We start from the raw sequence: 14114 nt of genomic DNA on the forward strand, positions 1-14114 counted from the left end.
GACGTGGCATTTACAAACATTTCTCGTTTTATGACAAACTTTTTCAAAACTTGTTTTCGTCAGCAAAAGCGCTCCTTTTTGACAATTATGAGACGTGTAATAATTTTATGCACCTTCTTCAAAGATCCCTAAATACTGGTGAGGATGGAACTCACTATTTCAACCAAATGTTTCAATTTAACTACAAGCAATGTCCGATTAACGTTTTGCCCTGCGAGTTCTGCAGGTTGTGATAATTGTGAGTGTCGACCGACAGCCATTCGGAACACAACGTCAAACAGATTTGAGAAGCACACGCGAAAACATATCATTGTTGAAAATCCGGTAGTTGATAAATTTTTACTTTCCATAAAAACAACCGGGTTTGCCTAGATGTCGATAGAGGGCGATCAGCCACTGGCGGCGAGACGTCAGATTTTGTGTCGCGCAAGCCAAGATGGTGCTACCAGTCTCTAATGGTAGAGGTGAAAAATCCATGTGTGAAGAAAAAACTCCTCTACTGTGCATCGATCTAAATAGCGGCATTTTGCAATTGTCTTATCTGTGAATTTTTTCCCGGAAAATGAGCAAATGAGCTCCACAACGACTGACAACAAAAACGTACATGCATTGGCTTCAAAATATTACTCGATCTCACTTCTGACCTGTTTTGACAGGTTGTACCGATGGCTAGTCTATCGTTCACTGGGAGAAACACCAATAATAGGGGATAAACAAGGGTCCTTTGAATACAGCCAGTTTTGTCATCTGTAACCTATTTTGCTATATAACGTTGTATAAACTGCGTATCATAGAGACAACCTATTGTTTCAAGTCGTCTACAGGTGTACACATCGCAAAACGGCACAGTGATGTAAAGAACCCGTCCAAGTGTTCTCGCTTCCACTGTTGCAGAAACACGTTTCACGGTCACACAGGAGAAGAGAAAATGTGAGAACTACCTTTTTGGCGTAGCGCGAATGTTACCCAACTCGACTATCGTCTCTTAACCTCTCAAGTACTAAACACAAACGTTCTCGTTATTTGAACCGTACAGAATTCCCCCTTTCTGGATTTCACTATGCATGATTTGAACACTTTCCGTGCACACGATTACTCGTGCACAAAAGAGATTCCCACGTGTCTTCACAAACTGAGTAAACATGGCGTCCATCGAGCTCGGTGCTGACACATTACTCCATCGTACAGGCTTATTTTGGATACAAATTCGCCTTTGAATCATACATTTCCCGATTTGTCTCTTTTTCCTCGTCATCCCCATGCTTGAGGAAATGAAGAAGCCCGAGTCTGTTGTACCACGGTATTGAGAGACTGTGGTTCTACCTTTTAATATGACAGTGAATGGAAAGTGAGGCGCACTCAGATTGGTGGGAGCGCACAACAGCCAGTTGAACATGTTGGCACACAAGCTACACCCGGCCAAAGCACACATTCGAAACGTAGCTAAATACAAAATAAGAGACGGGAAATAATTGAATTAGTTGAGAATCTTTATTGTAACATAAAAAATAGCCATGAGACTGGTGGACTAGTCATGTCGCGCCTTAAAACCATTCTGTATTTTCTCAGTTTTGCATGATCAAGCCACAGTATCAGGGAAATATATGGTCTCTTGGCATCAAATAAATTCAGATCTGTAAAATGTAACTAAAAGATAGTACCACTGTAAGGCTAAAGCAGTACCACGTAACAATACTATTAAATTCTGCATAAGATTCCTGGAATATCATTATCAGATCAAATGTGCGTAGACAAAGTAAAGAAGGTTATATTGTCCTTGATTTAAAACAAAATGAAATAAAACAAAAACAAGCGAACAACAAAACAAAGAAAACGTCAATCGTAAGCAAATTAAGGAATTATAAAAAAACGTAATAAATGTACTTCCAAATTAAATTTACTAAAAGTAGACTGAGAACGTTAAGATTTAAACTTTTACTACAATTTACTGAATGACACTTTCCACCATTTCCTTACCAAATAAACAATAAAAATCGAGGTCACCGTACAAAGTTTGGAAACAAATTACCTAAATTTGCGATATTTACAATCCTAAATGGCAGACATCATACCCGTGTTAACTCTATGGAGAAAAATTTAAATTAAAAATTTTCGAAAAACTTAAGTCGGTGAAAATTTTTCTTTTCCAAGAGCTTTAAATGAGTCCCCATAAGTCGTAGATGACAAAAAAGAGTTGTAGAATACCTGTCCCCTGGGCATGTTGTACCTGAAATGGTTTAACCCTATGCTTCTCAGAGAAGCTTCTTGATTACATGCAACATGCATAATTAAAGAGTTTGAAGTGTACGTATGCATGATAAAACATAACATACCTTATAAAAAGTGCACAAAAGCACTAAATATGCGACAAAACTTTTACATTCGCAAAAGTGCAATTGACCACATGGTAAAAATTATACCACATGACATCTTTGTTTTAAAGTTCGATGCAGCAGTTCGACAAACAATGATATTCAGTCTCCGCGCATGCTCAGTGATCATCTCAAATTGACCGAGATACCGTGCTCATCTGGTTCAATCGACAGTCCGTAGTTTCCCTTGAAATTTAAAACTTGGTCTTCATCCACCTTCTGGACAGTACAACGGTGCAGAAGTGTCGAGAAAAAGAGGAACAATTCTATGTAAGACAGGGTCTCGCCAAGGCATCGTCGGCGACCCCGGGAAAATGTGACAACCTCGTCGCTTTTGGATCGATTGAATGCAGAGCCATTCGCCGACATGAACCTATCGGGGTTAAACTCGTCGGGGTTTTCAAACATCGCTTCGTTGTGGTTTGTTCCCCAAAGATTAACGAATACGAGGGTGTCCTTAGGAATGAAGTATCCATTCAGAGATGTGTCGCACGTGGTTGAGTGAGGAACTGCAAGTGGGGAGGCTGACGTGATACGCAGAATTTCATAAATACAGGCCTGTGTGTAGGGCAAGTTGGGCCTGTCAGCAAGGCGTGGTGCCCTATCGGGTCCTATCACTCTGTCCAACTCTCTCTGAACCCTGCTTTGTACGGCAGGGTACTCCATCATATACATAATGAACCATCGGAAATTTTGTGAGACAGTCTGAAAACCAGCTCCAAAAACTTCGGATAGTGTTTTCATAATTCTGGGACGGTCAATCTGGAGTCTAGCCATTTCATCTTTGTCCATTTCCTCAAGTACTTTTACCAAATGATCCGTCAGGTCTCTTACCAATCCGTGGTGATACGTTCTCTCGTGCTCAATCCGCCTGGCTTCGATCCAGGCTTCAATATCGCTCACCAATTCCACATATTCTTTCTGGCGTTGCTTGACACTGGGAATAAGCTTGGTCCACGGCATTATATCTGCAGGATTGCCAGCCCCAGCGAATTTTGTGAACCTCTCTGTGAGTGTTACGATGCGTTTCAGGGTTTCATCGGTACTGCCGTACCTCTTTCCAAAAAGTATAAGGCAGATTATATTAGCCACTGCATAGCGTATGTACTTGTTTGGGTTGACAATGTGACTGTCTGAATCGTGCCTACTGCCAGATAAACACTTCACAAGTTGTTCTGCCTCAAGCGATATTTGTTGCTCCAGAATTGTTAGGTGATCACCACTCAGAAAGGTCCGAAGAGCGACGTGTTGTATCTTCCTTTGCATCTTCCACTGCAAGCTGTATGTATTAAACGCCATCGACTTACCATCGGCAATAGCTCTGAAAGATTCGAAATCAGGCCTACCCGCGAAATCATTCGCCTGCCGAATCAAAGCTTGTTTGAAGATTTTGTGCCCTGTGAGCACAACGACAGGTTTTTGACCGAGGTGGATCTTGAAGATGGGTCCGTACTTCTTCGCCATTTTTGTGAGTGAAAGATGCGGGTGTGATCCGAGAGACAGGAGATTACCAAGGACTGGCAACCCCCATGGCCCTGGTGGGCATAGCCTGCGCTTCCTGTTGGAGTCAGCCGTGAAATAGTGCCATAGGAGTAACACGGTCATTACTAAAAGGCCAAGGGTGAATGTCTCGGTACCCACGTTCTGTTTCAAAGAGTCGAGGACACAGTTGAAGATTGGAACCAGTTCCATGTTGCAAGGCGAATGGTTGTTGTTTAAGTAACCGGTGGCGAAGACTGTCACTTGAAGAAATGTTTTAAACGTGTGCTGGCTTGCAAGGAAACAAAAACAACATAATTTCACCGACAGCGTTATGGCGAATACAAATGCCTTGGGGATCATTGACACGTGACCGGCCCCATTGCATAAATTGTGTAGGGAACGTCACAAAAACAATCTAGTGGTACAATTTACTCGCTATATCTTTTCCAATATGTTCCCACCTCCAGAGTAGTGTGCTACTTGTCTGTGAAACCGTGTGGGAATTTTTGTCCAATTATGCCCAATTATATAAATTACACATTGCATGGTCCTCTAAAAGATAAGATATTGAGAGTCATTTGAAGTTCATTTGTGCAGGAACGTCAACAGACTGAAATCATACGATCTAGGTGGTACCCGCACTGTCGTACGTATAGTGGGGTACATGCACGTACGGCCCCTGTAACCCAGAAAAAAGTGGGTTTTTTTCTGGGTTACAGTGGCCATCCGCCGCTCACCTAACCACAAGCCATAGTGGGTAACCCTTTACAGGTGATGTCCTTTCTGTTATGTAACCACCTTGCAAAATGTATGATTTTTTTCTCGTCGGAGAAATTGGAGGTTGCAACTGACGCATATATTCTGCGCCTTTACAAACGTCATTTTCACTCGCAAGCTGCTAGGTCGCGCTCGAATTTCATCACCATTTAATTGTAACAACATGTTTCGCAACAAGAACGAAAAATAATTGGCGAAATCTTATTTTAACAGAGGAAAAGTAGGATCATTTGCAGCAAATGATGTAAAAAACCGCACATTCAAAAACTATCGCAGTCTTTAACACTCGCACTCAGCCCGATAAATAGATAACTTTCATATACATCTCGACCACAAAGAAATTGTGTTGTCTGTAGTATCGTAAAAAGACGACCACTTGACTCTGTCCTATATTATTTTACTTTTGAAGAGGTTATCAAGGAAAGCCAGACCTAGGATTGTCGGTCTTGACATTTTTGTCCATGGACATTATCGTTGTAGGGCTGGTTGTTGCCGCTCGTCTAAGTTCATGTGGAGGGAGTGGGTCTTACAGTTTAGGATGTATAGTATGTAATCGTAGTTCTGAAATCATTGTATATTTTCAGTTCTTCAGTTTTTAAAGCTTAAACATATCTTTACATTATGTAAATTCATAATATTTTTCATGGGTTTGAAAAGATAAAAATGAAAAATGTAAAAATGACAATGTGGGTATGCACACTTTATTTAGTCTTTGTTGTAATAGGAACATTTAATTGATTTTGTTTAATATGTTATGTGTGTTATTTATTGTGTTTGCTTATTGATCTTTTTAACAGTAATGGATAGCCATTAAACGGTACAACTTAATGAATGGAATAATTGAATTACTAGATATCTAATGGACTGGGGGACGAATGTCAGAGTTTCATCATTGAATGATGCTAGTTTATCTAATAATATACCACATTTTAGGAAATCTTACCAACATTTCTTACAAGATTGATAAAGAGGGCGCCCTACAGTAGCCTAAAAAATGTTGCCACGGGGACCTCCCAAAAATATGAAAAACCACAAAACGGATGGGTTTCCCATGGTGTTTTATAGAGCGGAAAAGGGTTTGAAATGTCCGAAGACTTGTTTTGATGCACAACAATATCCTGGAAAATGGAGAGGATTCTCCATATGTTTTTCGTTTTTGTCGTTATATCACTATAGTCTGAACGGATACAAAAATTACATATGTACTTGTATTAACATTTTGCCTTGATAGGGCAGTGCCTTACCGTGAATAATTCGATTGAAAACACGCGGCTACAGCTTTGTAAATCATTCCATAGTTACAGTGAATAGTCCTTCCATGAACACAATGGACGACCATTCTTTATTTCTTTACTTTTTAAATTCACACGATCCGCCTACAACTTATAAGTCTGAAAGATAGACTGTTGGCGTCAAAATAAGATGTGCGGAGTAATACAATCATGAAAATACGATTTAACAGAATATGCAGTGCTACCAAAATAATCTGTCCCAGACCAACAAAAGAACATAATCAGGTCAAATGTATAGTGTAATGAAAGTTATGACTATGATAAACAAACTAAGAGTCGACAAAACAACAACATAAAAATCAAATCACTTACTTTTTCATTGAATTTTTCAATAGTAACCAAACAACTCTTGCTTCAAACTAACACACTTACATATTCAGTAGTTGTTTTTTGAAGAATTGCAGGTAGACTGTTTAATGATTTAAACCGGAAGGTTTCCACAGAGACCTCCACACAGAAAGTATAGAGAAATATATTGTCAGGACGAAACTTTTATAACACACTTTATTTGAGGGCAAATATGTAAAGGATATGTGGAAAATGCATCCCATTCCTTTTGTTTTGGAAAATAAGTGAATATTGAAAAGAATTGCGTCAATGAAAACAGCACCATGTCTTGAATTCACGACACAAACAATGTTACATCAGACATCATGTGCTGCATCACGTTCTATACGGGACAAACAATGTGTAAAGAGAAGAAATTAAGCTCTGGATGGGATTAAAGGTATGCTGTCACCTGTTCCAATTTTGCCACAGTTACCATGGAAAGAGAAAATCCAACCAATCACAGATTTTAGGTGGGTGGCCGCTTTTTAAAAACAGCGCCCTCACATGGGCATTTTGAATACCAAGGAACGCCTCTTTGACCATATATGGGCATATTTAGATTACAGGTGACTTAAGGTCACTCTGCCATTCAGAAGCTGTGACATGCAACTAAAAAATCATTTTCTTCTTCTTTATAAACATAATTGATGAATTTGTTACCAAATTTTCTAGACTGCGGATATTTGTGAGATCAGGGCTTCACATTGAGATCTATTTAATGGTAAGATTTCTGTAAAGACATCGTGTGTCTCGTATATATACTGCAGATATTTTGTGTCGTCAGTTGGTATTTCATTTTCCCCAATCCTTATTACAACGCACATGTATTGTATATTTAAGCAATAAAGCACACCCAGCGATGGTATACCACGAGATTTTGACCAGTTCACGACATATATGCACGAGCGATAGCGATCGCATATATGAAGTGAACTGATCAAAGCCGAGTGGTATACCGTCGCTGGGTGTAATTTATTGCTATTATATCATAACAGTATATTGAAATTCTGGCATGAACGTCAAAAAAGGATTTTTGCTCAGGCCGAGAGCGCGCGCGTCTGTCAGCCGTGGTATATCGCGAATGTACACGATTAACTTTCTTTCCGCGTCCAGGCCAATCAGATGGTTGTATTTGCGCTATCAATGTACTGGTATGATATATAGTTGTTTTAAACACTCTAAGTATACTTCAACTGTCATGAATAATTTGTTAGTTTTTTTAAATTGTATTTTCTGTTAATATCTGCTATTCAGGCTTCCGTTGTGTGGATTGACTATGAATGTTGTATATTTGATTGTCCATTTGAATAACTAACAGAATGATAACAGAGAAACACAGTTAAAACTAAACTGAATGCTACATTCAACAACTATCATCGTACATCATTAAGAAGGAAGATTATTTCGGCAGGTGTTGAGCTTAATGTAATGGTGATTTCTATGTCTTCAATAATTCTTATTATATTTGAATGACATGTTTCTTGTCTATGTTACTGTGCTTGATTAAAAATGTGCACTTACCCTATAAAAGTGAAATATCTATATACTGGAGTGCAAAGAAGCGTATACATACTGGATAAGATGCAGATTTGTTTAACATGTTTTTACATTTATGGTGGGTTCAAATAAGATAAGCGTTTTGCCGCGGTCAAAATGATTTTGGCATATGACAACTTTGTAAATTTGTAACCTTGTAAATTTAGTAGTGATTGTATGACAAATAATGATATTCAACCTTGAATTGGCTTTAAGAGTTTATCTTAGATATACCGATACACTGTATTCATCTGGTTGAATCGCCAGTCCGTAGATCCCCTTGAAATTCAAAACTTGGTCATCCGTTTTCTGGAAGGTACAGCGGTGCATCAGTGTCGAGAAAAATATGAAAAGTTCCATGTGGGCCAGAGGTTCGCCAAGGCATCGTCGGCGACCCCGGGAAAATGTGACAACCTCGTCGCTTTTGGATCGATTGAGTGCAGAGCCGTCGGCCCACATGAACCTATCGGGGTTAAACTCGTCCGGGTTTTCAAACATCGCTTCGTTGTGGTTTGTTCCCCAAAGATTAACGAATACGAGGGTGTCCTTAGGAATGAAGTATCCATTCAAAGATGTATCACACGTGGTTGAGTGAGGAACTGCAAGTGGAGCGATTGACGTGATGCGCAGAATTTCATAAATGCAGGCCTGTGTGTAGGGCAAGTCGGGCCTGTCAGCAAGGCGTGGTGCTCTGCTGGGTCCTACTACTCGACCGAGTTCTTTCTGAACTCGATTTTGTATATTGGGGTACTCCATCATGTACATGATGCTCCATAGCAAAGTTATCGCAACGGTTTGAAGACCGGCGCCAAATACTTCATTGAGTGACTTCATTATTCTAGAACGGTCAATCTGGAGTCTAGCCATTTCATCTTTGTCCATTTCCTCAAGTACTTTTACCAAATGGTCTGCCAGATCTCTGATGACTCCAGGCTGATAGCTTCTCTCGTGTTCATCCTTCCGATCGTCGAGCCAGGTGTCTAGATCACTCAAATATTCCAGAAATTCTCTCCGGCGTTGCTTGACACTTGGAATAAGCTTGGTCCATGGCATGATATCGGCCGGGTTGCCAGCCCTGGTGATTTTGTTGAACCTATATCCTAGTGATACAATGCCCTGCAAAGTTTCATCAGTACTGGTGTATCTCTTTCCAAATAGTATGAGGCATATTATGTTAGCCACTGCATAGCGTATGTACTTGTTTGGGTTGACAATGTGACTGTCTGAATCGTGCCTACTGCCAGATAAACACTTCACAAGCCGTTCTGCTTCCAGCGATATTTGTTGTTCTAGAATCTTTAGATAATCACCACTCAGAAAGGTCCGAAGAGCGACGTGTTGTATCTTCCTTTGAATCTTCCACTGCATGCTGTACGTGTTAAACGCCATCGACTTACCACCGGCAATAGCTTTGAAAGATTCGAAATCGGGCCTACCCGCGAAATCATTCGCCTGCCGAATTAAAGCTTGTTTGAGAATCTTGTGCCCCGTGAGCACAACGACAGGTTTTTGACCGAGGTGGATCTTGAAGATGGGTCCGTACTTCTTCGCCATTTTTGTGAGTGAAAGGTGCGGGTATGATCCGAGAGACAAGAGGTTACCAAGGACTGGCAACCCCCATGGCCCTGGTGGGCATAGCCTGCGTTTCGTGTTGGAGTCAGCCGTGAAATAGTGCCATAGGAGCAACACAGTCATTACTAAAAGGCCAAGGGTGAATGTCTCGGTACTCACGTTCTGTTTCAAAGAGTCGAGGACACAGTTGAATATTTGAATCAGTTCCATTTTGTAAGGCGAATGGTTGTTGTTTAAGTAACCGGTGGCGAAGACTGTCACTTGAAGAAATGTTTTAGGCGTGTGCTGGCGTGTAAGGAAACAAAAACAACATAATTTCACCGACAGCGTTATGGCGAATACAAGTGCCTTGGCGATCATTGACACGTGACTGGCCCCATTGCATAAATTGTGCAGGGATCTAATGCGAGTTCAGTCTTTTGTCCGGGAACGTCACAAAAACAGTCTAGTGTTATAATTTTACTCGCTATATCTTTTCCTATATGTTCCCACCTCCAAAGTAGTGTGCTACTTGTCTGTGAAACCGCGTGGGAAATTTTGTCCAATTATGCCCAATTATATAAATTACACATGCATGGTCCTCTCAAAGAGAAGATATTGAGAGTCATTTGAAGGTCATTTGTGCAGGGACGCAAACAGACTGAAATCATGCAATCTTGGTGGTACCCACACTGTCGTACGTATAGGTCACACAGGGCGTTGTCTACATGTCCGTCCCCAGGGGTGGGTAAGTGTTTCGTTGTATCGCTAATAAAGATATATTCTACCAACCTTTGGTGTTTCGGTCTTAACTTAGCACTGCCCTTGACAATCCTGCGTCTACGTTTTATCAACATGCTGTGTCTATTATCTGATGAGTTTGAGTGCCTAATCACAGTCCCTCTATCCACCGGTCTGGAAACGCCTATTGTAAAAGGTGTCAATCACCTAGACCGCACAGCCGAACCGCGATACGAGGGCCAGTCACGTGATAATGCGTAGCTTGGGTTTGTCCTGCATGCCACAGTCCCCGATTGTGTATACGCTTTTCTCGAATTTTCGCTGTTTTTGGCTCTATTAAGTGTTCTCTGCGTCTATCTACGACACGAAGACAGAAATTATCATATCCTGAAACCGGTGTGTGTTTTTCGTGATCCTTATCCCATCGTAAATGATGATAGTGTGCGATAATTTCTGGGGTTGACCGCTGCGAGTGTGTTGACGTACGTAGCACAAGCAACGGCTGGAATCACACCGGAAATTTGTGGTCCCCCTTCTCTTGCAATGCTAGTAGTCAGTGTCTCCAAATATGATCTAAATGTGTTTTCTGTGTAATATTCTGTGAAATCATGCCTGTTAACTGAACAGAATAGGAAAGACAACTGCAGAAATGCATGTAGATTTTAGTTGTGTGGTCGCACATTTTCCCATGCAGCGTCAATATGGCGAACTCTCGATACGTACGCTCGCTCAGGCACGGCTGGAAACACACCGAAAATTTGTCGTCCATTTCTCTTGCAATGCTAGTAGTCAGTGCCTCCAAATATGATCTAAATATGTTTTCTGTGTAATATTCTGTGAAATTATGTCTGTTAACGGAGCAGAATAGGAACGACAACTGCAGAAATGCACGTAGATTTTTTTTCGCATATATATTTTTCCCATGTAGCGTCAATATGGCCACAGTCCCTCTATCCACTAGAGGGACTGTGATATGGCGAACTCTCGATACGTACGCTCGCGCTCAGGCACAGTAAATACCTTTTACAAAATGCTATCATGTCAACACAATAACAAGTTTGGTAATGAACTACTCAGCTGTCGATGTTAATATTCAGCTGATTTTGCCTGTCTTCTTGATTTCGGGCAATAGTCCATGACACTTGCGAACAGTGCATGCCATTTTTTTTTCGATCGTGATCATAATGCAACCATAATGTGTGGTCCCTTTCAAGCTTTATCTAGAGGGGCAACGTTACCCATTTAATGAAAAAAAAATTGTTTAGTGTTTCTAAAGTGAACAAGTTGTAATGTTTTGTGATATTCTGAAAATAACAACCCACAAACGTCATGTTTTTGAACGATCACATTGCGGCTGTCATAGGATCGTGGGGTAGCGACATCGATATAGCGGCCAGTTGAACATTGTCAGTGTCCTTTGTTTAAGGTGTGAATCGTGTGTTGGTTCATATCACGGAGTGTCACAAAGAAACCCGCCACGTTTCCAGACCGGTGGATAGAGGGACTGTGGCCTAATTAACCAAAGTAATCAAGGGTAAATTACTAATCTGTGGACGCTCTCACCAGATTATCACCGGATTAAATTTGACAAGTCAACAACGAACGCACCAGCAAGGTATAAATTCAGTTATACCTTGCTGGTGCGTTCGTTGTTGACTTTTTGAGCTACTGAGTTACAGTGGCCATCCGCCGCGTACCTAACCACAAGCCATTGTGGGTAACCCTTTACAATGGATGTCTTTTTCTGCCATGTAACCACCTTGCAAAATGTATGATTTTTTGTTCTCGTCAGAGAAATTGGAGGTTGCAACTAACGCGTATATTCTGCGCCTTTACAAACGTCATTTTCACTCGCGAGCTGCCAGGTCGCACTCGACTTTCAAAACTATTTTTACAAAATGGTGCGCAACAAGAAAGAAAAAAATATGGCGAAATCTTATTTTAAAAGAGGACTCGGAAAAGTAAAATCGTTTGCAGCAAATGATGTAAAACACGAGTAAGGCACTATCGTAGTCTTTAACACTCGTACTCGGCCCGATGCGTATACACTTTCACATATACATGTAGACCACGAAGCAACTGTGTAATATCTTGTGAAGATGATCACTTGACTCTCTTCTAGATAAAATTTACTTTTGAACAGGTTACCAAGGAAAGCGAGATCTAAGATCGTTGATCTTGACGTTTTGGTCCATGGACATTATGGTTATAAGGGTTGTTCGTTGTCTCTCGTCTAAGTTCATGTGAAGGGAGTTGGTCTTACAGTCTGGGGTGTATAGTATGTTATCGTAGTTCTGAAGTCATTGTAGATTTTTTAGTCGTTCAGTTCTTGAAGTTTAAACATATCCTTACATTATGTAAATTCAGACTAATTTTTGACATGTTTAGAAATGTCAAAATGACGATGTGAGTATGTAGACTTTATTTTAGTCTTTGTTGTAATAGGAACATTTAGTTGATTCTGTTTAATGTTTTGTGTGTTATTTATTGTGTCTGTATCTTATTAATCTTTCAAATAGTAATGGATAGCCATTAAACGGCACAACTTAATAAATGGAAGACTTGAAGTATTAGACGATTTCTAATTGACGGGGACGTATGTTTTGATTATTAAATCTTCTACACAACTTTTGCCTAAGTGGCGTCTTTATTGTGCATTGTTTCGACTTCAAGGTAATTCGCGCCTCGAAAATGACAGATTTCATTTTTTGCTCAAGCTTTCCTATAGCAAATTTCAACCATTCTCTTTCAAAATCAAGAATAAAAATCGACGGGGGAGGTGGGGGATGTACCGGGCAAAATTGGTATTAGAGAGACAAAATACACAGTATTTACCGAACGATGTTTGAAATTCAAAATGGTCGCCATCCCCGTGTTATCTGTAGGGGGCAAATACGATTCGCGATTTTCTCAAAACCAAGCCGGTTTTATTTTATTTTTACACCATAAATAGCCATTGACCTTCTCCTAAGGAGTCAAATCATCCATATGAATCATATACAAAAATCAACTACATTAAGCCTTTCATCACCATGTTTGGCCCAAACACCTTATATATCGTGATTGTAAAGTGTTTACAGGGGAGAATTTGGGTTAAAGTGGGGGGGGGGGGAGAGAATTTTCTCATTTTTACTATAAAATTCCATTTCCTGTGGTGAAAATTTGTCCTCTCATATGACTGAAACTTGACACGCGACATAACAGAAAAGGTTGAAGATTTCTATCTATACCACCATAGTTTCAACGGAAACGAGTTTCTGATGGTTTGCACGTTCGCTTAAGACTGTGTGATCCAGATGTGATTAGGGAGACCAACAGTCTAAAGTCAACCTCAAGCCATTGTAAATATTGTTTTGAAATACATATGAATAACATGTATTCGCAATAAATCTCCCAATTCTGGATTCATCCAATTTTCTCAAACTTGTAAAACGGTGCACAAAATACATCTCAAAATAACTTTTAGTAGAATTAATAAATCTAGTACTATATGCTACTAATACAAACACTAGTCAATGAGGATTAATGATGAGAACTTTTCACGGGAAATTAAGGGCGCCCGTAATTTTGTATAATACTTGCGTGTTTAAGGTGTATATCTCTTGAACTTGTACGGCAACCCCAATTTTCTCATTTGCACTGGGTTCTTTATCATTTGGTGACCGTATTTAAAGAGGTAAAATGTCTAAAGACCTATTGACACGCGTACGCCACCGTTTATCACCAGAGAAGCTGACTTAGTTCCGACAACTTCAGTCAAGCTATGCCTTGGTGAAGTCACGGAATGGATACAAGACAATATGCCCACTTTCAATAAGGCCGAACTTAAAACAATTGTGCTGTTCCGATAACCTTACCTATCTTATTTTTTACCTGCCGACCCTAAACCTTTTAAAGCTACGTAAACACAGAAGTAAAAAAGAAAGAAAAATCCGTAAAATCACGCGTTCGTTACTTGGCATTTGATTTTTGCTTGATCGAGGATGTCTTTTACGTTCCCCCCCTTTTATATGTATGATACATTTTTCCGGAA

The 14114-nt window shown here is 40.1% G+C and overlaps 2 protein-coding genes across 2 annotated transcripts; both read right to left on the bottom strand.

The window, feature by feature from the left end:
- Positions 1–1479: 1479 nt before the first annotated feature.
- LOC139117167 (cytochrome P450 1A1-like) lies at positions 1480–4441 on the bottom strand. The gene has a single exon (XM_070680050.1). The coding sequence runs from the start codon at positions 4212–4214 to the stop codon at positions 2499–2501; it is 1716 nt and encodes a 571-aa protein (XP_070536151.1). The 5' UTR covers positions 4215–4441; the 3' UTR covers positions 1480–2498.
- A 1488-nt stretch (positions 4442–5929) lies between these two features.
- On the bottom strand, positions 5930–10243 carry LOC139117168 (cytochrome P450 1A1-like). Its single transcript, XM_070680051.1, has 2 exons — positions 10133–10243; positions 5930–9646 (listed from the first exon to the last, which is right to left on the bottom strand). Exon 2 carries the CDS (start codon positions 9569–9571, stop codon positions 8009–8011), a length of 1563 nt encoding a protein of 520 aa, XP_070536152.1. The 5' UTR covers positions 9572–9646; positions 10133–10243; the 3' UTR covers positions 5930–8008.
- Positions 10244–14114: the final 3871 nt, after the last annotated feature.

This window comes from Ptychodera flava, chromosome 18, assembly GCF_041260155.1.
Source record: "Ptychodera flava strain L36383 chromosome 18, AS_Pfla_20210202, whole genome shotgun sequence".
Classification (NCBI taxonomy): domain Eukaryota; kingdom Metazoa; phylum Hemichordata; class Enteropneusta; family Ptychoderidae; genus Ptychodera; species Ptychodera flava.

Bases quoted from the DNA above. Each gene is read 5' to 3' on its own strand.
- LOC139117167 (XM_070680050.1), bottom strand. From the start codon at position 4,214: ATGATCCCCAAGGCATTTGTATTCGCCATAACGCTGTCGGTGAAATTA.
- LOC139117168 (XM_070680051.1), bottom strand. From the start codon at position 9,571: ATGGAACTGATTCAAATATTCAACTGTGTCCTCGACTCTTTGAAACAG.